The 24994-nt window shown below is 49.3% G+C and overlaps 2 protein-coding genes and 1 long non-coding RNA gene across 4 annotated transcripts in view; all 3 read left to right on the forward strand.

The window, feature by feature from the left end:
* The first annotated feature begins 2148 nt into the window (after positions 1-2148).
* Positions 2149-24994, forward strand: part of HOXD3 (homeobox D3) — a 31455-nt gene continuing 8609 nt past the window's right edge. For both annotated transcript variants that reach the window (XM_005519835.3, XM_014249243.2), the window contains exon 1: positions 2149-2507. The gene's annotated coding sequence lies outside the window, so the exon portion shown is untranslated. The remainder of the gene's footprint in view (positions 2508-24994) is intronic.
* Positions 9274-11745, forward strand: LOC148183853 (uncharacterized). The gene is made up of 3 exons (XR_015773090.1): positions 9274-9363; positions 10677-10703; positions 11398-11745. It is a non-coding gene; the product is annotated as an uncharacterized LOC148183853 (long non-coding RNA).
* On the forward strand, positions 14354-16242 carry HOXD4 (homeobox D4). Its single transcript, XM_005519834.3, has 2 exons — positions 14354-15203; positions 15608-16242. Exons 1-2 carry the CDS (start codon positions 14795-14797, stop codon positions 15910-15912), a joined length of 714 nt encoding a protein of 237 aa, XP_005519891.1. The 5' UTR covers positions 14354-14794; the 3' UTR covers positions 15913-16242.

Raw genomic sequence — 24994 nt, forward strand, 5'->3', positions numbered from 1 at the left:
GAAAATCACAGCCAGGTTCCCGAGGAGGTGCCGGCCGCCGCTCTGCCCTCCCTCCTCTGGGCCCTTGTCTCGCATCCACCGCTCCGCTCCGGGAACGCACCCGGCGCGGCCAGAACCGCCGTGCACGGGGATGGGACTTGTAGGGTGGCTTTGGTTCCTTTCGTTTCCCTTCCTGTTCCCCGCTCCCCAGCACCGAGCTGGGCACGTTTCCATTGCTGCAAAGCGCCAGCTCTGGAGGGAGGCACGAGCAAGCGGAGCTATTGTTCTTGGTTTTATTTTAATTGCCTAGTTGGCTAAAGGTTGTAAACAAGGGAAAGCTGCAACAAAGCAGTGAAGTAAACATTTTTGCTGCATGGATTTGCATAAATACACCGGTATTCCTAGCGTCAAGGGAGGACGTGGGGCTGGTGGCTGCGCAGTTAGAGTAACCCGGCGGCCCGATGCGCAAAACCCCCTCGCTTTTAAAAACAATACTCGTGCTACTGGCACCGACATATTTGGTCTCCGGACAGGAAAAGCCTCTCGCTTTTGCTGCAGCAGCGGCGGAGGCTGGACGCAGCCCGGTTCCGGCGGCCCTGCTGCGGGGAAAGTCGTGCTGGTGCCGCCCGCTGCCATCCGGGGCTGCCCTCCAGGCGAAGGCACATCGAAGACCTTCATACGCCAGGGGGGCAGTCCTTAGGCTAGTATTTGTCCGGAAAAGAGCTGCCGAGCTGCTGCGGTAGTTGCTTTTAATTATCAGACAAAGAATAAAATTAAAATATTCCTGAAGAAGTTTCCGTTAGCGTCTCTCTCCTAGGACCGACTGGGAACGCAGCCACACAGGCAAAAACTGACTTCTCTGAGTGCACATAATTGGCAAAGGCCTAGTGGTAGCTGGAATCGCCCCTGTCTTACTCATTAAGAAAAAACAAAACATCGCTGTAGTTGTTAAGGTATTTACCCCTGTAGCCTGGCATCTGAATCTCTCCCTCTGTCTCACTTGGAAACTTGCTAAGGAAAAAGAAAACGGAGTCAGAAATTGACCCAGGTGGCCACCGAGTCCCCTGTAAAACCGAAGCCATCGGACTTTTGGCAAGGAGAAGCTGTAGCTACGCGGGTTGCAGCGGGAGCGGCGGGGAGAGGCCGCCTGAGACGGCAGCAGAGCGGATATACCGCGCCTTTGGTTTCCTTGGAATTTTCCCGTTCCCTTGAGGAGCAGCTCAGCGCGGCCGTGAGCGCTGCAGGGACACCACGAAAGTTGCCATAGCCTCCGCCTAGACAATATTCAAAGGTGTGCAACTGCCTGAAGCAGCGTGTTAAAAAGATCCAACATCGATCCTACATCTTTAGGCGTGTTTACTTTTGTTAGCAGTTACAATCAGCGGGTATGAGGGCTCTGGCTATTCCCTGAAACAAAACTTGGACAAGAAACATTCACAGTACTCCGTCTCCGAGCCGAGTATTCCTTGCGGACACAGGCCCATTTAATTTTTTTTTTTTTCCAGAATACTTTCTAGGAATCGGATTTTCCCTGTTGTTGCCCCGGGAAGGTTTTATGGGGGTGGAAGCAGCCTGCACTGGGCGCGGTGAGAGCGCCCGGCGCAACCTGCGGGAACCGCGCACTGCGGGGTGGGAGAAGAGGCTCGGACAATTTTTATGTCGGCGACGGCTTCCGCTTCAGTAGTGGGCGCTAAAGCAGATGTGGTTTCTTTTAGTGCCCGGCGGAGCCGTGGGGAGGGGTGGGAGAAGAGGGTGGGGATGCGGGTTAAGCCCCCTTTCGTTTGGCAAGAAACGGATCCTTGGGCTCAGCACCCTGCCCATGGTTCTGCGGTTCCGCGGCCGCTTGCCCCTTTCTCCGCGGCCCCCGCGGATCTCCCGCGTCCCGGCCGTGCTCGCGGGGCTCCGCCACCGCGCCCGTGGCGCGCAGGCCGAGGGCAGGCGGGACCGGAGCCTCAGTAAAAGCGCAGCGCGCAGGCGAAAGAAACATGGCGCTGGGAAGCAGTATGTGCAAAATCCGCAAGGAATTGCAGTAAATTCCTTTTTGTTTGAAGAAAATTTACAACTTGGTAATAGACCTTTTTATGACCTATTTGGGCTCGTCATTGGCTGCGGCTGGTCATGTGCAGGCAGCGAGCGCTTTCATGGCCTTTTCCTGATTTCCCTGGCGAATTTCCCCCTGCATTCTGCCTTCAGAGAGCCTCAGCCCCTCTTTTTCTAACCTTTGTCTAGGCTGAGGTGTATGGCAGTCTCCCTGATGTTTGTGCCCCGCTCCCCGAAACCCGCGGCCGGTCCCGGCGCGGCTGCACTGACACTTCCCCGGCCCCGCGCCGCCTCCTCTCCCGCGCCCACGGAGGGATGCGCGGAGACCCGCGCCCGCTGCCTCGCCGCCTGCAGCCCCTCGCTCTTCTCCCACCGCTCGATGCCCCGCTGCCGCTATCTCCTCCAGCACACGGATTGCTACGCGGGTGCAAAATGGATTACAGCGACCCTCCCCGGGCTCCTCCACAGGCGGGCAATGCCGCGAACTGGTAAGCACTCGGTTCCCCTCGGGCTGGTCGCCGGTACTCCGCGATATGCGGCACGGCACCGGCTTCCCTGTCCTCCCGTCCCTCTTCGTCACCTGTCCCTCGAAAACCCCTCTTATTCCTTTTAGTATCGCTATTACAATTTTTACCACTATGATTGCTCTTGTTCTTGCTGTTGTAATTATCGGTGGTGTTATTATTATTAATAGTGGTTGTGGGCATGCCGCAGAGTGAGAGCGGCTGTTGCGCGCGGTCTCTCACAGAAAATGAGCCGCGGGCCACGATGTCTCGGTGTTCTGCGGTGAGGGGCGGAAGGCTGGGGCGCGGTGCGTGCAGGCAGCGCCTCGCCTGCCGGTGGGGTTTCTTCCAATATAAGGCCCTCTGCTTTTGGGATACTTTCTTCCCCTGCCAGCCTGAAGCGTGCTGCGGTGATGCTCTAGTTTGTTTTCCCCATGGCGGAAGGGCGGTCGAGTAACTTTAAAGCTTAACAGGTGTTTTCGCAGGAGAATCGGGGTCAGTGCTCCCGCGGGGGCGGAGGGCGCGGGGCGGCTCCGCCGAGCCGGTCGAGCCGGGGGCTGTGCCCGGGGCCAGCCCGGGAGCCCTAGGCTGCCCCGCCGGGACGTTTTCTCACATCCTTGTCCCGCTGCGGCGCGGAGCCAGGGCTGCGGCTCCGAGCGGCTCGGGGTAGCGCACGGGCCGGGCTCGGCAGCAGCGCAGCGCCGGGACACGGCCAGGAGCGCACGCCCGCAGTACGGCTGCTTACCCACGTGGAAATCATCGGGGGCTAAATGGGGGCCGAGTTCTCGAAAATAAACACAACAACAAATCCTTGGGTTTATTCTGAAATATGTCGAGGAGATAGAATAGTTAAGTAAACTATTCCTGCGTTATATATGTATATACATTTATATTCACATTACCTGTATACATATATATCGTATCTACACCTCTACTTCTCTCTGTAGAGCACATATTCGTCGGAAGTGCGTTGTTGTGAACGTATATATGCTTTACTCATCTCATCTTCATTTTCAAACTGCTAGTGCACGGTAGAAAACCCGCCGTTTGGTATTTGGAGTTCACATCGATGGTCGGTGGCTGCAAGTGCGCCGTGCTGTTGCACTGCAGGAATTTACCGACTCTCCGTTTACCCCGAAAGCAGCCAGTTAATTGACGGTAAAGCAAAACGCCTGAATGAACAATACACAGTGAGGGTGGAAAGGTGCGAGTCATGCCCCGAGTACATATTTTGAACCCACAGAAGAAATTGTTCTTTAATCCACCCCCGAGCACCCCTCCAGCCTGCTAAGCCAGAGCCCCACTACAGAAACGATAAGATACCTGTCCCCCACGCTTTGCCTGTTTGCACTAGCCGGCCGCCCTGCGCTCCTGATGGAATTGGGGATTATTTGGGACGAATCGTTTTCAACATAGCAACAGTCTTCAAGAATAACGTGGAAAATATGCGCTGCGTTAAGTTTCACTCTCAGAATCCCTCCTAGGTGACACAATAATTACAGCTATTTGACTATAAATCTCTCCAAAAACTTCGGAAAATCTCATCCTTGAGCTGTTTTGAAATTATTCGTAGCCTGGGGGGAAAGAAAAAAACAAAAGCAGGATGTTCTAACGAATTCTAATGTGCATGTGTGTGTCTGCGGGTCCATCTGCTGACACATACGGATACACATATGCATTTATGATTCCACTGGTTTATGTGAGAGTTCGGTTTTGTTGGTTTTTTGGGTTTGGTTTGCTTTTTTTTGTTTTGTTTTGTTTTTGATTTTTTTTCCTAAATGGCTTCCTTCCTGGCTTGCTTTTGCTCTTATTCTTTTTCTTATCGGATGTATGTATGCATTTATTTATTTTTTATTAACATTCAAGTCTGTCATAGGTCTGTTTATATTCTTAAACATACCTATGGAATTGTAAGTAGTCACAGCAAATAAATACTATGTTTATATATATGGCACATGTATATATTTGGATGTACATATGAGGACCGTATTTTTATATCTATTTATACGCCTATAAAACGTGGTATGAGTATAGATGTGTTGGTGTGCTGAAATTTTTTTAGTACAAAATTCACAGTCAAATTTCTCGCAATTGTTTCGTTTCCCGATGTGTTGGGCAGAATTTATGATTCATCTCTTTTCTTTTTTATTTTTTTTTGTGTGTGTGTGTGTGTGTTGAAAGGAAACAGCCGATTCCCAATGCACTCTTTACTGACGCACAGGCAATACAAAAACAGCACCGCGAAGCAGCTGCCAGGAAGCTGCAGCCTTCTCTCTCTGGCAGTGCCGGGGTACCGCTGGCACCGGCTGCCATTTGGGAAGTCAGGTTGGCTCCCGCTTAGCTGCTGCAGGTTGCTGGAAGAGAAGTGTAGCCTCTGTCCCTCGAGTCTGGCAGAGCTTTGGTGCAAGGAGAGGGGGGCGATGTGAACTGCGCACCCGGGAAACCTGATAAGACTAGGAGACCATATACACGTTGGTTTTGCGTTCTTAAGAACTGAAAATCCCGCCGATTCATTTTCTCGTTCCTCGAAAAATATAGAATTCTCACGGGGTGTTTTATGAGCGCTTTGGGACAGAAAAAAAAATTCTAACAAAGACTGTATTTCATCCCTCGGTTGGCAGGCAGCTGTTAAAGGTATTTACTGCTCTACTGCAGTGCGGCACTCAATGCTGCTGGAGCGGGAGAGGAAAAAACAGGAAGCGAAAGGAAAAGATGAGGCACAATAAACATTGCAGCAGGTCGCGGAGGCCGGGCGGGGCGCGGAGGAGACAAGAGGCAATAAAAGTGCATTCAGCGGCAGCAGGCTCTGCCCAAACTCAGCACTCGCCTCCCATCTCCCGCGGGGGAGGGGGCGGCGAGAAGGGGAGGCACTCCGCAGTGCCTACCCAGCGCCCCACGCCGGGAGCCATCGGAGCTGAAGCCCGTGAGGCTGCGGGGCTGGGGGGGGCACCTCAGCCGCCCTGCCGGCCCCGCCGCCGTGGCCCGGCTCGGCCGTTCCTGTCGGCGTGTGGGCGCCCGCCCCGACGGACCAGGACGCGGTCACCTGCCCGCGGCCCCCGCCCTCAGGGCCGCCGAGCCGGGCCGTGGAGCCACCGCCGGGGGCGCGACAGGCCCCGGCCGCAGCCACGAGCCCTCACGTCTCGGCGGCCTCTTCCAGGAGAAGGCGCTGTAGGACAAGCCTGGCCACTCTCCCCTCGGCGGGGCGAGGGGCCCACCGCCCCTCCGCCAGCCTCGGGACCTGTACCCTGCCGCCCGCCCGTCCTCCCGCGGCAGAGGCCCACCGGCGGGCGGGAAACATGGGCGGGGCTCCACCGCCCTCCTCAGGCTTCTCAAGCCGCGACCCGGTTGTCCCGCTCCCCCCGGCGCCGGGATCCCCAGTCCCACCCGGGGCCGCAGCGGCTGGCGCGCCCCGGTGCGCTCTCTCGCTGCCTAACCCGCGGTGCCGCGGGGCTCCCCTCGTGTGTACCGCTGCCCTCCCGGTCACCAGCCCGGGCTTTGATGTCGGGCACCCGCCTCTGCCCTCCCTGTTCCTTTGATGCGGGTGCCAGAGCACCCTCCTTCCCGCCGGCTCCTTTCCCGCGGGCACAGCCCCCGGCCCCCGCACATCCTCCCTCGCCTCCTGCAAGCCGGGGCCCGGCAGAGTTCCCTGCCTCCGCCTCACCTGTTGCCTGCAGGCTTCACCTTCCCCAGCCGTGCCCGGACACGACCCTGGCGGCACCCACCCCCACGGGCCGTGCCTACCCCGGCGAGACGCTCCCACGGCCCCAGGCCTCCCCTCCCTGCCCCTTACTCCTCGCCCTCTTCCCCCGCGGACCTGAGGTGTCGCCGCCGCTGCCCCCGTTTGATGTTGAGGCGCGGCTCGACGCCGCCCTGCCCGCTCCGGGCCTCTGCTGCCACCGGATCTGCCTGCGGGCGTGGGCTGCTGCGGGCAGGGGCCTTTGCATGCCCACATCCTGCTCTGCCAGGGCATGGGCGACGAGGTGACTGTTGAAAAGTCGGGGTTATGATAAAAGCAGAGGGGCAAAACGCGTTGGACGCTATCAAGGTGCTTAGTAGGTCTTCAAAGTCAAAGATGGAGCCTGTAATTTTCTGGCAGTGTGGTCCTCGGGGTAGGATGCCGGTAGTCATGTCTGTCAGGTCTCATTGAGAGCGATGGTGGCATACACATGTGATTCAATTCTCCCAACCTCTTTATCACAATTACCAGAGGGAAACCAATTGTTACTGTGTTATTTCATTATACCTCTTATCTGTCTCCAGATCATCAGCCCCAAATATGAAAACTTGCATAGAAGCCTAGAGAATGAACTGGCCAGACCTTCAAAGTCAACTTTCACATCTGCATTTTAGAATAGGAAATGTGAAAATGGTTCTAATTCCCACTTCAAAAATCTCATGGCTAGAATTACTCAGTTACTGAAACATTTGTCTTGACCTTAAATGAGAGGGAGCTGTATCTCAATTATCAATTCCTCACTATCTCACAGCCTCACTTTTCACAGCTTCAGTGTCCTGGACGTGTTCCTGAAGCACATGCCCAGCCTGGGCCACCCCACTTGCCAGGGACTGACACTTCTGTGGCCTGACTGCCACACCACGTGCCTCACCATGGCTCCTCTCCTCCTGCACACACCAGGCAGTCTCTCATATCCAAACTATGGCCTTCTCTTGCCCACGAGAAAGACCAGGAGAGCTGAAGTGATGGCAGATGCTTAGGGAGGGATGTGATGCTCCCTGTACTAGCATAGGGTCTGGAGCACGCCCACGGGCCCCACTGCCTGGGACTTTACTTTTGCCATACCCAGCACTCAGTGCCAGGCCTGGGGCAAACAGACTTGACTCTGCATTGTAGTTCTTGTCCAAAACTATCCCTCCCCATTTTATTGCACTTTCTCATTACACCCTCCCCTTCATATCCCAGTACATAGCCTTTTCTTGCCCCTTTCCAGGTATGGCCACTTTGGCTCCCAGCAGCTGCCTGCTGCTAAAGCCCTTCTTCCAGAGGCCAGTGAGCATGATGTGTTAGGGGAGGAGGGTAGCTGGAGGCTACCACAAAGCCTGATCCAGGGCCCAGTATGGCCAGGCCCACGTGCCTGAGCCAGGCACCTCAGAGAGCTTCAGAGAGCTTGTCCTTCTGCCTGCCCAGGACTGGGAGCATGGGCCATGCACCAGCTGAAGGAGAGCTTGAAGTCAGCCCCGTGCAAGGCAGCCCACTCCTTTCTCTGGGATGGCTAGCTGGAGTCCCTGGGACTGACAAAGCTTCTCAGACCATGCACTGTGTCTGAAATGCCACCTCACGCACTGTCCCTGCCAGCTGTCCTGGCCAGGGGAAGGGGAAAGGTCTATTCTACAGCTTAGGCCACTAAAAAAGCATGAAGGCAATGCCGTGTGAGTAAGGCCTTGCAGAGAGCAAGAGAAATAGTGGAATGCAAAGCCACTTTATCATAAAGAAGGAACAGGGAAGGACCTCGGGATGCCTTTTGTTGTCTGAAGGAAAACGACTTGTTCAGCTGTGACTGGAGCCATCCAAAGAATATAGTGAGAACTGAGCTGGCCCTTTTGGGTGACTTCATACTTGTGTAGCTAGGTTCATTAGGAAATGGCCGAGTAAGAGCAGACTCTAGTGTTAAACAGGCACCACCCAGTTGGTGCCACCACCCAGCAAGGAATTGCATTTGGCTCGTTTTTCAGAGCTGTGCCCCCGGGCGGAGGCGCACTCTCACCCGCGGGCCGGGCGAGTGGCAGTGTCCCCTCTGCGCGCAGCCGGTCCCCGGCGGGGCTGACACAGCTCCCGCCCTCTGGCGAAGGTACAAACCCTTCCTGGGATGCACCAGGAGCTGCTGGCCGCTCCGACGTCCTCATCTTAGCCATGATAGATTGGGAGCTGATGCCCGGGTTTCTTCATGCTGTGTGACTGCCAGGGACATTTGACTTCCTGTGCTCGGGCTCCTTGAAATTCTCATTTGCTAACTCACACCCTGCTCCCTTCACACCAGGGCTCTTTTATTGCTTTATAACCGTCCTTAAACTTCCAGTCCTCAAAGATCTCATTGTGGCGGGCTTCACACTTTCTCCCTTTCCGAAGCCCTGTGCCCTCACTGTTAGCAGCAGTTTGGTCACTTCCAAAAATCCCTCGGGTGCCCGGCGAACCTGCAGCCCCTGGCACGGCTCTAAGTTTTGAGATGAATGCCTCAAAACCATTTTGCGGGGGAGCCTCACCAAAATGCCATGAACACCCAGGGAAGGGAGAAAAGGTCCCATCTTTCAGATGGTTTGGTTTTTCTGTTTTGGTGGGACTTTTTTTTTTTTTCTTTCCTCCTAAAGATGGGCTTCCTTGTTCCCTAAGAGCTATAAAGAAAGGTTTGAACGGGTACCCAGAGAAAACACCCCCGGCTCCTTTCCCAAGGGCACTTCGGGAGTGCTAAGTCCCCTTTGAAGCTTTTCCTAAAACACGTTCCTCAAAAAGGCCGGCAGAACGCCGTGCAGCTGAACTTCCACCCATCCCCGCTATTTCGACCCGGTCCCGTTTTATAGGACAGATTCAGAGAACCTTTATTTAGCGAATAAAAGTTTAAAGCCGTAGGTTATTTATGGCTCCGCAGAGATAAGTCCTGAGTGGCTATTTAGAAGCACGTGATTCCAATAAACTTTGTTTTATGGCTTGAGAGTTGACAAGCCAAAATATAATTCCCACCATAAATTAGTTTAAGAGCATACAAGTGCAGATGCTTTCGTTCCTGGAAGCAGTAATCGGGAAAGTGTTAGCAGGGAACCGTCGGTGGAATGCGACCGTGCAGGCACCTCTGCTCCCGGGTCCCCCAGGCCGCGGGGGGAGCGCACAGTAAGTCCGCTAGCAGCCTCCCCTCCGCCGCCGCGCTCGGGCTCTCGGGACCCGGGCAGCTCCGGGGAGCGGGGCGGCAGCGCCGAGCAGCTCTGCCGGTACCGCTCTGAGGTACCGCTCAGCTGGCTGCGGCTGCGCCGGGATGAGCCGGCTGCTCTGTCTCTGAGATTTCTGAATTTTATGGGGTTTCTTAAATGGACAGAAGCCTGTTTTTTTTTTTTATAATAATAATAATAATAATAATAATAATAATAATAATAATAATAATAATAATAATAATAATAATAATAATAATAATAATAATAATAATAGTAAAAAAACCCCAAAAACATTTCTTTTAATAAAAATTGAAGGAGATAAAAGGAAAGGCTAGGTAAGGGAGTGCTTAGTGCCAAAATGCTGATATTAATCCACTCTCCTCGCAGGCTATGAATGTTATCTAGAGTGGGGAGAACTTAAAAACAGAAAAAAACAAAAAGAGGAAAAAAGAAATTAACCAGAAAGTTGTTGGGAAACTCTGTACAGTGAACTATTGATAACGAGGCAATTGCTCTGAGTTTAATACAATAACTGGCCAAGATATCGTAGGAAGGCAATACAGGAGATTAAAAATCGCTTACAGAAAAGAACACCCCCCAGTAATATTTACTTTTAAATATACGGCGCATTTCAGGAGCATTAGACTAAGCGTGTGGACTTGTTTCCTTATGTGATCTTTGAATATAATTAATAAAATATTTGAAGGAAAGTTCAAGTCAAATCTATCTTTCTATAATGCAAACAAAGACGCATGTCTCGTGGTTACTGGTAGGTTAATTAGGTGATCTTAAAAGAGATCTATCTTGGAGTAATCCGATATTTATTCTAATAAAATTGTAGGTCTTTCTGTGTTTAGCACGGATATAATGCTGCATGGTGTATTTTGTGGGTGATGGTTTGGCAAAGGTGATGTGAATGTGACTGGATTCCCACCGAACAAAACAAAAAAAGGCCTTTGTTATTCTTTTCCATTAGTGAAAGAGGGAGGTCTAGCTCTTCGTTTCTTTAGAAATTATCCGGTATAAAATTTAGACTATGAATATTAAAAGTGAAAGATCATACCCCAGGCACAGGGAAAACGTGTATTCATAAAAAACTGCCTGAATGCAACGTGGTCCTCATCTGGAAAGGGCTTCCATCCCACCACTCCTCTGCTTGCAGGATTTACCACCAGCTCCTCTCTGCCTTCATCTGTCAAACGTGGTTTGTAACTGTTCTCCAGAAATATCACCGTGTGTGGAATACAACAGTAACAAACGTTTTTATTGCAACAGGTTCTGCAGCATGGAAGAACATCCACAGTAAGTGACCTTTTATTTCTTGTAGCGTTTTTGTTATTCGAAAATCCTGGTTCCTCCCTTCAGACCGAAAAAAAACCCCAAACTATAAATCCTGATGAATACTTCTTCCCTCTCCTCTCTCCCAAAAAAAAAAAAAAAAAAAAAAATTGAAAAGGAAAGAAAGGACTATGTCAGCATGTGAAGGTTCTTGAGGAATCAGTTTGTGGTACCATGTCATAATCCTGGCTAGCATTAAAAGCAGAGGTGCAGTCTCCTGGGAGTTTATTACAAGGCTGTACAGGTGTCGTCCTGCTTTTAAGCACTCCAAAGCAATTAGCAGCGTTTCCATTTTAACTCAGCGGGACTGTACAGCGCCTCCCTGTGCAGAGCCCGGAGGGATCACGTTGTATCCCAGCACCTCATACCCCTGGCTACCCCCAGTCTTTTCTCCAGACGGGGTCCCAAGCAGATCCGTGCCTGCTCTCTCCCTCCCCTCGTTTGGCACACACTGCCGGCTGGCTGAAGGAGGCTGCAGGGGCTGGGGCGCTCAGACCGGCCGGGGCAGCCCAGCCGCAGCCTGCTTCTGCGGGCAGTAGAGCTGATCTGCTGCAATGACATGTCTCGGGGCAAAGGAGACTCTAACGTGGATTTAAATGCTGTGAAGGCGCGGAATAGAATGGGTGTCAGAGCTTAGGAGGGCAATCTTTTACTCTAGGGATTTTCGCATCCCAGAGGGTCTTGCCTGAGCCACGGGGGATCGAGGGAAGGGCAGAAGATCAGTGTGCATCAGGAAGTGCTGTTGAACCTTTCTGGCTCCAGTGAGGAACTAAATTCATTGGTCCTGGTTCTCCAGGCTGAGTCCGGCTTGTGTCTCAAAGAGGGAAAGAAAGCCTGCGATATTTGGAGATTCATTAGGTTGTATATTGCCCTTCCCGCTTCTGCCAGCCCCTCTCTGACCCGGAGCATGTAAAGGAGAGGAGTGTTTGCGTGTGTGCTTGTTTGCGTTTCCCTGCTTCCTCTCCCTGTTTCCTGACAAATAATCTGTTTCACTATATATGCCAAGCTTCTCCTGGATTTTTTTGTCTTCCGTTGCAATATTGGTTTTCGGGTCCTATAAATACGAACTAAAGAATCGCCTCCAGCGTTGCAATTTTAATTGTGTTCCATAGGTAACTTTCCTCCCCCCATAGCTCAGTCCTGTGCTACGTAGACGCCCTTGGCATTTTATTACAGGGTCGGCCCTAAATGTACGGATTACTTGTTTTCTGCCATCGTACATTTAGCATACTGATTATAAACCAGAATACAAAAAGGCTGATAGATCAAAAGTATTTTGTATGGGCAGTTGAACAGGAGGTGAATATATAACGCTTTTGTTCATCAATAACTCTTTGGCTTTGACCTGTCTGAGCAAGTCGTGCAATAAGGTGAAACGCAGGTCACAGCGTCTAACAAATATGAAAATGTGTAGTATTAAGCAGAACGGGGAGCTGCTGCTTCCCCAGCTCCATCGCTACTCCCTGGGCAGCCCTCGGAGGGCTTGTCCGCTCCTGGGGGCTGCCCCAAACGATAGCTGGCTTTGGGGGGCGGAGGGGAGTTACCCTGCCACTTCAGCCGGCTGGTAAATAACCCCCGCTAGGGCGGGGGAGTATCCCCCCTTCCCTCAGAGAAAGGATGAGAAAGAGGAGAGAGATGCTGGAAATAGTTGGGTGGGGATTTGAAGAATCCGGGGGGAGATTAAGGACATAAAGTCGTTTTGAGTTGCACTTGCTGTGAAGAAGGCACCACCGCAGTGGTAAGAAAGCAGACGTTTAAAAATAGCATCTTCCCAGCTCAGGCAGCTGGGATTTGGAGCCAGCCCAACAACCCGGTACACATCGCTCGGATAAGCGCAACACCCCCAAATCTGCCCTCCGCAGTGGTTGGATGTATCACACCCGCACCATTATTTGTCCTTATGGTGCCTGTTTTAAATAGTAGAAGGAGAAGAGGTTGACCGCAGGACAGCAGTGAGGAGCTGGGTCAGACACAATTCATGAACTTTTGTACTCCTGTGTGCCGCTGTCGACAAAGTAAAAATAATGAAACTTTGTGATATGTTTGTAAATGATTTCGGCTGACCTCTCGCCCTGCCCTTCACCATAAACGCTACGGCAGGGAAAACCTGGGAGGGTGCGAGGCTGAGGCTCGCAGGCAGATCGCGGGGATAATAGCTAGACCAGCATAATAGGATGAAGGTAAATTTGGAAACTCTGTTTTTCCCGAGAGCAACTAACTCCAGCTTTTTATCTCATCTCTTTCACCAACCGCTGTTTCTGTTGTCGGCTGTTTTACCTCTGTTTCGATTTTTTATAAATTCTTTTTATTTTGGGGGGATTTCTAATTATGGAGAATCTCTTCAGATTCGTGTTAGCTTAAATATTTAAAGACTCCTTACTAAATTACTTTAACCATTATTATTCTAAATAGCGCAATTTGACTGACCACGTCCATTTTCCATAGCGAGGATGTAAATGGCAGAGAATTTAAAGAAAGCGGCAGGTCTTTCTGAGAATTTGGTAGGCGAAATTCGTCGCTATGAATTGGTGGAGGGTCGTATAGCTCTATTGCAGCAATAATAACAAGCGTGAATCTTTTCTGAAATCCTACCTTCCTGCAAATCTGTATTCCAGAACTGAGTCCCAGCAGAATAGTTTGCATTCCTCAGAAGACAGTAAGAGACTAAGAGAATTGCAAAGACCTGCTATATTGTAGATGAAAACAGAATGTTATTACGTTGTCTATATATACCCTGTAGAACCGAATTTGTGTGATATTCATATAGTCACAGATTCGATTCTAGGGGAATATATGGTCGATGCAAAAACTTCACCTTTCTGCAAATGGTTAGAAGCTAAAATACTGGCGGAATCAAGAGGCATGTGCGTGCTGAACATTCAGAAATTATAAAAGTTTTGCTGCCTCGCTCCTATTCGCTAGGTTTTAGGACGTTTCTTTAAACTTCAGTTGTTGTTCAGTCCTAACTCTCACTGACAATCTATGAATTTAAACAGTTAAAGTCACCAGAAGTTACAAATTTTCTGGGGGAAAAAAAAAAAAAAAAGATATTATCTACCAATCAGTGAATGAGTCTTTCATAAGATACTCATAAATTAGCTAGATATGGCAGACGTTAGCAAAATTTCCCTGTCAAGGGTCCAGATCGCATCAAAATATTTACGACAGCACCAAAAGCAGCATTCGCCTCAATGGAATGTATTTACTTGTGCTCCAGGAACGATATTGATGAATGAAGACCGAATTTATCTCATTAAACCCGTGATATTTTTAACCTAATTAAATGACGTCTCCAGTTCAATTGATTGAACTTTAGTGGTTAAAAGTGAACTCTTTCTTGCCATCTGTATGATTTTACATACATACGTGTATGGATTTATAAATACAAGTTGGCATTTGCGTCTGTGCACGCACATGTATGCACACGTATATATTGAGGCTTGAAAGTGAATGAGAAGTTACTGATTGCCTAATTTTATTCAGCAGAACTAAATTCTGGTAACTTTTGGATGACCTCTGCCAGACAAAGACAGGACAGATCTATTGTACATCATATTACCCTCTTCTTTGATGGCTTTTCTTTTCCTCGCCTGCTTATCAGTTTCTTCCCTTTTAACCCCGCTTCAGCTCATCGCTCTGTATATTCCTTTCGATTCTTTTTCTTATTTTATTTAAAGCGAAGTACCGAGCCCCGGTGGCGATCCCGGCTGGTAGATCTGAGGGCAGGGCAGCGTTCCCCGGGGCTGGGGGAAGCCGGCTCAGACAAAAGGCTGTGGGCAGGGCAGCGGCCGCCGCCCCGGGGTACCCCTACACCTCCGGTACCTGGTTTGCGGGTGCGGCCCGCCGGAGAGGGGGGTCACCCGCTTAGAGGGATGTTATTGAGTGGAATCGCTGGAAATGCGGGGAAATGCGGCGGTGGGCGCCCGGCTCCCCATTGGCCGGGCCGGTCACATGCCCGCCTAACTTTATTCAGTTGACAGCAAGTAGGAGGGCTCTATGGCAGGGGAAAAAAAGACAACACGAGAAAAATTAGTATTTTCTACCTTCAGAAATTAATGGCCATGAGTTCGTATATGGTGAACTCTAAGTATGTGGATCCCAAATTTCCTCCTTGTGAGGAATATTTGCAGAATAGCTACTTAGGCGAGCAGGAGGCCGAGTACTACAGTGCCTCGCAGGGCTCTGATTTCCAGCACCAGGGACTCTACCCACGGTCAAACTACAGCGAGCAGCCCTTTAGCTGTAGCAATGCCCAGGGCTCTGCCGGGCAGCCGCGGGGTCACGGACAGGAGCAATCCGGCCCGGCGAGCCACTTCCCCGGCCCAGCAGAGCATTGTCCACCGCCTCCAATGTCCAACTCGCGAGCCTGCAGCCAGCAGCCGGCCCTCAAACCCCCAAACGGCTCCGCACTTAAGCAGCCAGCAGTAGTTTATCCCTGGATGAAGAAAGTCCATGTTAACTCGGGTAAGGATCCTCTTCTTACTTTGCTCTTCTACCCTGCTTCCGATCGTCCTCAGCGGCGCTCTCCCGCGTCCCCGCCAGGCTCGTGGGCGAGCTTTTTAAACCGAGGTGGCCAATTACACTCGCCATAAATTTTTATTGCTGAGGAAATAGGCCCTTGGCCATGCGGGGCTTTGCCGTGCAGGATAAAACTCCATTTTAGGAGCCTTCTAGAGGCTCCCAGCCTACCTAGCTGCGTGTGCCCGTAGTGCCTGCCTCAAACGAGGGGGAAAGCAGCCCGGCTATTGTAAGCAACTGGGACGAATCCAGCTCGGCCACATGCTCGCAGCTCGTAAGGTTTTCTTTTGTAAAGTCGGACCGGCAAGTCAAGATTAGCTTTGTAAAAGTTCTCCGTATTTTTTTCCCAGTGAATCCCAATTACAACGGAGGGGAACCTAAACGCTCCCGCACAGCTTACACCAGACAGCAAGTCCTAGAACTGGAAAAAGAATTTCATTTTAACAGGTACCTGACCAGGCGCCGCCGTATCGAGATAGCCCACACTTTGTGTCTCTCTGAGCGCCAGATCAAGATCTGGTTTCAGAACAGAAGAATGAAGTGGAAAAAAGATCACAAACTGCCCAACACGAAGGGCAGATCTTCTTCCTCTGGTTCAAACCCCCATTTACAAACTGGTTCCAAGGACCACCAGACTGACTTGACAACTTTGTAGAAGAGGTTAAATTTTCCATTTCATCCTTCGCTTCTGACCAGTACTGTACATAACTGACACTGCCCAAGCAGAACCTGCATGTAGCAGCTAAGGACACGAGAAACTGTCATCTTTCTTTAAGGTACTGTTGTACAAAGGAGACAAAATGACGCTACTGTGGACTTTATTTTATTTGCCTCTGCTAGCACAACCTAAAAAAGGAAAACAAAAGAAAAAAAAAAAGGGGAAAGAAAGAGAGAGGGAAAAACAAACAAACAAATCATCGTGCAGGCAGTGGGAATTGGGAAAATATTAAATGAGACCTTCTGTCCTTAAAAAATAATAAATCATTGGAAATTAAACTGTCCTGTGTTTCAGTTTTGAATTCTAAAGTGAAGATTGGATGCTTTATTCTGGGATTTATACTTTTAATTGTCTTTCTATCCCATGTAATTTCGGGAGGATGCATTTTGGGCAAGTTGAGGACAGGAAATTCATAGCATAGTCTTTTATTCGAACATAAAGACTAGTAACTGTGAACTTTTTTTTTTTTTTTTTTTTTTTGTGCTGCTTTACCTTTCTCGGTGTAATGAAAATTCTTGCTCATTTCCATAACGTCTCAGAAAGTGTGCATAGAAATGAAGCGAAAACGGGTTATTTTGTGTTCTGGTAATGTTCGTGTATTTATTTATTTGTTACATGGAAGAATGAAGACAAAAAGAAAAATAGTCAAACCAAAAACGAAGAAGGGGAGCTGAAATGTAGTATTTTTCCTTCCCAGTCTTATGAACACATATGTAATGTTTACTTGTCTTGAACGTACACAACTTTTCCCCCGGTTGTTTTTTTTTTTATTTATTTCCTTCTTTGTGAATAGGAAAAGCGTCCCTGCGGTCCTTACCGTGTGCCATCCAGAGCTAACAGGCTTGAAATCTGTTTCCAAAGTCTGCTCTGTTCAGCGCTGTGCTTTAAACCATCGATACCTCATTTTAAAATGGAAAGAAAAAAAGAAAAAGGAAAGAGGGGAGACCACAAAAAACAACCCCACAAAAAACAGCAACCCAGACTGAAAAATTAATGTGATTTCTCATATAAACTGAGCCATTCAAAGCTGAAAGCTGAACGCATTCTTTCAATCAGATTTAAAATTTATTTTCTGCTAGAGAGAGGTAGTCCATGTGGGTTGCTGCTTTGTTTTGTTTTGGGATTTTTGGGCTTATTTTGGGGTTTTATGGCTTTGGTTTGTTTAGTTTTTAGGTTTGGGTGGATTTTTTAAGATTAGGTGGGGTTTTTTTTTTTTGTTCTGGTGGTTTTTATGGGTTTTTTTTTGGTTTGTTATTTTTTTATTTAGAACAGTGATTGTTTTTAAGCAAAAATGACACATGACTGCAATGGCTGGAAATCCCAGCAAGTTGCTTTCAGGAAAGACGAAAGGCTTGGATGGAAGCAGAGCTTGTCTAATACCCACGAATTTGTCCCTGACTGCTGGTTGCCAAAGTTTTAGAGCGCTCTAACTACGAAACCAAACCAAACCTGCTCCCTGAGCCACTTACACCTCCGCTCAGGTTTTAAAGCTCAGCCCTTATCTCCTGTAGCCTCAGGGCAGCCTAGGAGAGGGGACCATGTAGCCAAAATTGTAACGAGGTTGATCCCTTTATTAAAGAGAAAAGTGGAGAAGAAGGAAACTCATAGCAAACACTGAAGGGAGGTGGAAAGAGCAAGGGTGAGTTAACGTGCCCTTCTCCAGGCTGGATGCTTCCCACTGAGAACTCACGGCTCTCTGGGCTCGCTCGGGAAAACACTGGCCAAAATGGGCTTGAATTAATTCGAAAATAAAAGGCGAGCTTTTCAACAAGAGTGTATTCGGCAACGTTAACTGTGGCCAGCAGTTAATTTCTGCTCCTTTTCTCATCCCTTGAAGTCCGCAAAGTGTCTTTAAGACTTGGTCTTTTGTTTTAGAGCCTGGAGAAAACTCTTTGTTCTTCCTTAGGGTTAGCCCAGTTCTCAGACTTGCACATGGCAATACTTGAATATCTCCACGTCGTGATATTAAAGATGGATATTCCCGCATTATTCGCATCATTGTTTCTATGACAAAAAGCACCGAGTTCATACATAGTAAAGACGTCTTTTTTCTGACGCCTTCACGTTGAGAAGCTGAAAAGGTATTTTACTGAAGTTCGGCTAAATTGCAGGAACAGGTTCACCCAGAGGACAAATTTTCTATTCGATTAGTTGTATTTCAGCCGGGAAGAGTGACCTCTAAACCCTTAACCTTTTGGACCCAAACTACCCTTCCCTTTCTCTAGCATGGAGAGCAGCTAGCAGCAGCGCTTGAGGAGGGAATTCCTGAGACAAGTTTTCAAGTTTTGCTTCACCAGGTTCCTGCAGTAGTGTCCTTTCCTCTCCAGAGCTGTTCAAAGCCGTCCTTTTGCTCTCCATACATATCTATTAAGATAAAGAAGAAAAAAGAGTGTGGGGAACTAAAATCCCTCTAGCTGCCCTTCTTGAAAATCCTCCGCCCGGACCCCCGCTGCTTTCTTAAAGTCTGATAAGTTGGCTGCGAGCAGGGCAGAAGTGTTATTCCAGAGAGTGCTACCAACTTTGGCATCTGTGGTACAGTTCTGGAAAATAATGGCCTTGGATAAGCAAATCCTTGCTTTGTGCTTCTAATCAACCGAGATGGCTCCCGAAGTTAAAGGACCAACTTCTGCTCCCAGATTTCCTTCCCCCGCCCACTGAAGTCAAACAGGCATGTAGCTGCGAGCAGAATTTGTCTCATTGTCTTTTGAAATGTTAATAACTCCAGGACGAGTGTTGGCTTCAGCAGGCTCTTACAACCCTGTTTGCAAGTCCCCTTTGAGCGAGGCTGGAGCACTGTAGGTTTGCATAGGTGTAATTGCACCGTAAGATCGGAGAATATGTGAAGTGGAGACAGAGGGTACCAAACAGAAATAGTTTCCAGCTGCCAGTGCTCTGAATGGTCAGGAATGTCTGTAATAATGACCAAGAGCACCCACTGGTCCTTATCTCCCGTGCAAACCGAACCTGAGGTTTTTGGGTTTTATTTTAATCGTTGTAACCCTCCTCCAGAGTTATTTTTTGTATTAAGGGAAGCTGGTTATTTTTGTTTATCACGGGTGAATGTTGTGCATTGGAGCCTTTGTTAAACGGTCGTATTGTCCAGCACTACTCTCATCTCTGTTAAAGTGTGATGGTTTTATAGACTTTGCTGATGTTTTGCTGCCATTCATTAAAGCGTTATTTATACTAACTGTCGCCTGTAGTTTTGATGTAAGCCCTCCACATATTTTTGAAATAATAAAAGGTGTAGTGAAATAGATTCTGGTTTGTACCTTGAACAAGCAGTCCTTACAAGGTGGGTCTTTCTTCTGTGAAAATGCTGGTTCCTCCCATCATTACAGTGTTAAAAGATGAGTGACTCTGCATAGCATCCTTCCAAATGTCCCTTTGAACAGGTTTGCTGTTTGCCTCAGCCATAATGGTGTGACTCTAGGCCAAGCTGGAGTCTATATTTACTTTTGGGCTGCAGTTAAAAGTGCCTGTCATCCATTTGCTGCTGCTTTGCATTTAACAAGCCCTCCTAGAATGACTCCTGGATTTGTGCATGTGTGGTAGGAGGCGAGGAGCCACACCTGAAGCCACCTCGGTGCCCACACAGATATGTGTCTTTTAGGTGAGTCCTGGAAAGAATCAATTAAATTAAGAAATGGAAATTCGAAATTGCAGTGCAGAGAGTAGCTTTTCCTGAGCAGTAACTCTCATTTTCACAGCGGATATAAAAGAAAGATCACAAGAAAACACAATTTGGAGACTTTAAAGTTTGTCATGCACCCATGGCAATCATATTCTTTTTTCTTCCCAGCGTAAGCATCTCAGACAATAACACATGCAACTAGCCAGGAGAAGTCGATTGCACTATTTTTGTCATAAGTACTTGTCAGTGAGGGCTTGTCCTCTCCTGGAGCGTGGTCAAGGCACGAGTCCAAAAACACAGTCTCTGGCTCAGGCCGGGCAGGGAGTGGGGTGCCCAGCAGAAAGCATGTGCCCTTACTGCCCAAGTGCACTGAGGGGAGGTTGGGGTTGCCTTCCTAAGCACACACTCGCTAAGTTTAAATATTGAGGCATATCTTGTGATCATACTTTCCCTCTCTGCTGTTTAATGGCTCCTCCTGTTACTCCCGATACATCAATACAGTTCTGTATATTATATCACCACTAGTCGTTAAGGTAAGGATGAAGAGGAAAGGCAGAGTCAATAGCAAACCCCTCAGACTGTACAGTACTGTAAATAGGGACCTCTCGGTGCAGAGCCACACCGCTTCCAACGGCCATGTTTGTTAGCCCTTTCCCCTGATTCTTTTTTCCTTTTTTTTTTTTTTTTTCCCTCCTTCCCCCCAAGCCTAGAGACCAAAATAATCTTGCTAGGAACAGTCATAACAGGCAGAATTTCAAAGTGCAAGGAAGATGATAAGAATAGATTTCTACAAGTCCTGACCACGTGATTTGCGAAATAATTAATTCAGCACGTCCCTTAAGAAACACGGAGTCGTCATTAATCTGCCAAGCAAAGGACTCTATCAGACTTGAAAACTGAAGAGATCCCAAGAATATAATATACAAAGGGTGCCGTCCCTCTCCCTGCACACCTAGCTCTTTGGTAGCTGCTGAAAAAGAGAAGCCCGGTACGTAAATATTTTTTACTTTTATTCCTCCTTATTTAAGCCTTAATGAACTCAGCTGTCAAACACTTGACAAATAGGGCACGCTGCTTCCTGATTTCCAGCGCGGCAGCGGCCGGGAACCGGACCGGGCGCAAGCGATGACCTTTGCTTCCCAGGGAGCGGGGGAAAGAGGACGAGCGCGGAGAGCCGCGGAGCGCCGCGGAGCGGGGAGGCTGATGGCCAGCCCGCCTCCCGGAGCGACGGCTGCCCGCGCGGGGCGGCGCGGAGCGGAGCGGAGCGGAGGAAACAATGCGGCTGTCAAGGCAGCCTCTGCCCGGTCCCAGCGGCGGGGAAAGGCCCTCGGCTCCTTCTCCAGCGGGGTCGTAAATTTTGCCGCGAGTCTTTGACAGCGGGGCCGGAGCCAGCGCCGGGCGCGCCCTCGCCCCGCCGCCCGCACAAAGGCCGGCTCCGGCTCCTGCCCCGGCCCCGCTGCCCCGGCAGCTCCTGCCCCGGCCCCGCTGCCCCGGCAGCTCCTGCCCCGGCCCCGCTGCCCCGGCCGCTCCTGCCCCGGCCCCGCTGTCCCGGCAGCTCCTGCCCCTCCGCACGGCGCGGGGCTGCCCGGGAGTCCGGGCGCATCCAGCCCCCGAGCGGGCATGCCGGCTTGCAAGTCCCCGATCAATAGCCTTGACTGGGGAAAAATCGCGGTTTTGTTTTTATACAAAGCCACTCTCTATAAACTCCGTAGAATACGGACGAGTCTGAGATTTCTCCGTGAAATCCCGGTCAGCTGGAGATACCTTCTGCAAACAGGATATTCTTTATTATCCCTTGCTGGAGTAATTTCTAAAAACCCTAGATTGTAGCTTTTTATTGCTTCCGTTTCGGTGGCAGGACAAAGTTTCCTATGTTATGAATTATACATTCAAACAATAACACATTAATTCAATTATTCAAAAATGACAAATGTTTATGTGTTGTGGTAGTGACTAAGAAACAGATTTGCTACTTCACGAGAACCCCTACATTTTTATCAATGAAGTTTTATATTATCCTATTGGGCCGAGAAAGAAACCCAACTCCACCAAGACAAGCAGTAAAATGGACCTGAACATAAATCGCTACCCTTTCATAAGAGCGTTTATTCTCGCATATAGCCCGGGCTATTTTATCAGTTTGACAATTGCCGGAGTTGTTGTTATAAATCATCATAAGTAATTCCTGAAAGGGTGCGAGGCTGCTGGGGGGCGGGCGGAGACTGTAAATCTTTCTGTTTTATTGCTCTATGAACATATGCTCCGATTGAAGAAGTCTTAGATCCTTTACTGGAGACAAATTCGCGCAAAGCTGGAGTCCCACCAGCCAAAGGATTAACATTTCCTTAATACTTTTTCAGTCCCCTTTACAATATCTTAATTCTGGTGGTAGTGGCGAAAGTGCTCCTTTCTTTCAGCTGTCCTCCATTTTCACGTTAAATTTGTGGGGTTTTTTTCTTTTTCTTTTTTATTTTTTCCTCCCGGTGTTTTTCTTTTTCTTTTTCTTATTTATTTTTTTTTTTTTGAGCACTAGACTGAAAAGACACCAAAGGGCTGTGAGGCTTTCTCCGGGGGGTTCTGAACTGCCCTCCAAAAAGGCATTTTCTTCTGAATCCTCTTCGTGTTCTTTGCTCGTGTCCAGCTTTTCCTCTCGCACTTTTGTGTAGGAAGCTAAAGACCTCTCCGTCATCCAAAATGTCTAAACAGCGGCCAGAATTATGTTCGGCTTTGTGTGCATGTACACAAGTATGCAGAACACGCTGTGCGTGTAGGGGTTGCTGTATGTACACACAGACACGCGAGCGCGGGGGGCTCGGCAAAACTACCCAGCCACCAAAATATATGGCTGACTGAAAAGGATATAAAGAACCATTACCTCTTACTTGAGGCTAGATTTAAGTGCATCATTTCGAAGAAATATAGGATTATAAATCCGAAGCCATACACAATAATTTACATTGAACTTACGTTTCCATCACTGGACTCCAATCTTTTTATAACTGGTTTGCAAAGTCAGGAAAAGCAATGTAATTTAGATAAATGTTACAATGCACTTACGGTTAGTATTGTTAGGTAATACGTTACTGTCACATCCCCATGCTTTGGATGGTAATGAAATCATAGCAGATGTTAGATTAGGTGTGGTGTATTTATAGCTACAGATACGTTACCAAAAAAAACAAACAGAGAAGCTAATATATATATATATTTTTCTCTTGCCTAACTGGTATCATCGGGGAGCTTTGTGGGCCCACATGACAGATATACACAGGGTTTACTCCATGTCTCTTCATACACACAGAGAAGGGAGGCAGGCTCAGGGCAGACACACACACGCACAAATGTCATGAGGGTTTTTTCTCCCAAAGCTTGTTTAGCCTCCAGGCGGGGGTAGTCCCCGCTGCCCCGCATCTCCATGGTCCGGAGAAGGAGAAAGCAAAAAGTCGCGCACGCCAGCGGGCCCCAGCGCCTGTCCGCCAGAGCAGCGTTGCTGCGGAGCTGCCCCCGGCTCAGGCTCCCGGCCGCAGACGGTTCCAAATACCTCCTCTGTCTCCGCTGGGAATTTCTGCCCTCTGGGATCATCCCGCGGAATTCACCTTTTTCCCCTGCTCCGCCGGCCCCGCGGGGCGCGTAAGTGCGGGGGCCGCGGAGCGGAGCGGGACGAGAGCGGGCTGGGCAGCGCGGGCAGGGGCGCGGGGGCCGCCCGCCCCACGGGGCCCGGCACGGCAGCCCCGCTGCGCGGGGGCGCGGGGAGCGCGCCAGCCTCGGCCCCGGAGCGCTGCTCTGCGATCACGTGGGCCAATATGCCTGTATTTTAAGGCAGTGCCTATATTTCTGATTATAAAGGGATTTCTCCTGCTCGCCCCCAAAATTCATCAATGGCCGCACGATTTAAAACCAAAACAAAACAAGAGCCGGCCAATTGCTGTCTTTGGTTCCGGGAGGCTGATGGCTAAAGGGTTGTGTGTTGATTTTTTTTTTTTTTAAAAAAAGCCCAACAAATTCCGATTTCCACTCGCTCTCTTTTATTGGTAGTTGAGCCTGAGCCTGTTTTCGTTCTATCGGGAATTCTGGTGTATGGAAATATTTGTAAAACCGCAAGATCAGGTTTTAGGAGAGTATTGTCTGCAGACAAAGGGTGAAGGATATATTCTAAGAACTGCAAGCGCAGATCCTGAAAAGTGAGGAACCCAGGTTTATGATAAATTGATACACAGGTAAGCAACTGCATGACAAAAGGGGACGTTTAACCGCAGGGGCTGTATTATCTCCTTTACTCTGAAACGGTCTGGAATTTGTTTGAAATCTCTGCCCGTAGTGGCTGCAAATGTATGGACTGGTCTCCACCTACTTGAACGTTTTAAGCTGTATCTTCTTTTTATTATGTTCTTTAAATAAAAAGTGAACTCATTTCCAAAAGCTAGGGGAATAGATTTAATCCTATCCTTTCCCCAGTTTTCGCTGGTTTCAGGAAGAGAATTACAAATAAGCAAACAAACGAGGGAGAGAACTTTGCTAGATGCTCCCGTTGCCAAAGTGAGATTGAGCATCACGTTAATGCATTGCCGTGGTTAGCCGGGCAGGGGGTAGCCGTGTTGATTTGTAAAGGGCAATTTAAAATAGGCTCATCGGTAATGTAGCCCCTACATAGGATCTCTCAAATGTTCGTGCCAAGTGTGTCTTCCCGAACGTTTTTCCCTGGCAGTGCATTCGTGTTCCTTAGTGGCTGTTGTTTTCCTTCCGCAGTAGTTTTAGTACTGCTGTTACCGGTATGCTCATGCCTTCGAGTTACACATGCTGTTTGATGCACGGCTTGATATTTATCTACCGAGAAGTTTCTTGCCCTGCGTTTGTGTGGTTTGATCAATAAGGCGGTGGGAAGATGCCTAGGGGGGACCGCTGCCTCTCTGGGCGGACTGGGGGTCTGGAAGCGACCACACAGCCTCCCCGCAAACACAGCTCAGCTCCCGCTTGGGCTGTTGCAACTAGTCCCACTCTCCCAGGAACGCCTGTTTCTACTGCCTGCTGGCTTGCCTGGAGCCCGGGTGAACTCTCGGTTATGTCTGTTGTAAAGTCCCTGCGTAAAGCCCAGCGTCGTGCTGTCGAGCAAGAGTGTGTGTAAGGTTGGAACGGACCCTGCCCTCCCCGAGTCACCCGGGCGAGTCCTCGGCGGGGGTCGGAGTGCCCCGAAGGAAATAGGGTGGGAGGCCAGGGGAGAAGGAGAAAGTTAGGGTGTTTGTTTATTTATTTATTATTTTCTGTTGCGTGTTGCTCTGCTCGATCAGAAGTTAAAAGCACTGAACATTTTTCTTAGCTGTATGCCTCCAAGCTGCTGGCCTGCCAAGTTAGTCAGCTGAATCCAATTACTGCAAGCAGCATTTCATT

This window comes from Pseudopodoces humilis, chromosome 8, assembly GCF_049639895.1.
Source record: "Pseudopodoces humilis isolate 2021_Gansu_Grassland_sample_001 chromosome 8, ASM4963989v1, whole genome shotgun sequence".
Taxonomy (NCBI): Eukaryota; Metazoa; Chordata; class Aves; order Passeriformes; family Paridae; genus Pseudopodoces; species Pseudopodoces humilis.

Excerpts from the sequence above, each read along its gene's own strand:
- HOXD4 (XM_005519834.3), top strand. The coding sequence starts at position 14,795 with ATGGCCATGAGTTCGTATATGGTGAACTCTAAGTATGTGGATCCCAAA. Across the intron at positions 15,204-15,607 it reads GAAAGTCCATGTTAACTCGG|TGAATCCCAATTACAACGGA; the intron begins GTAAGGATCCTC and ends TTTTTTTCCCAG.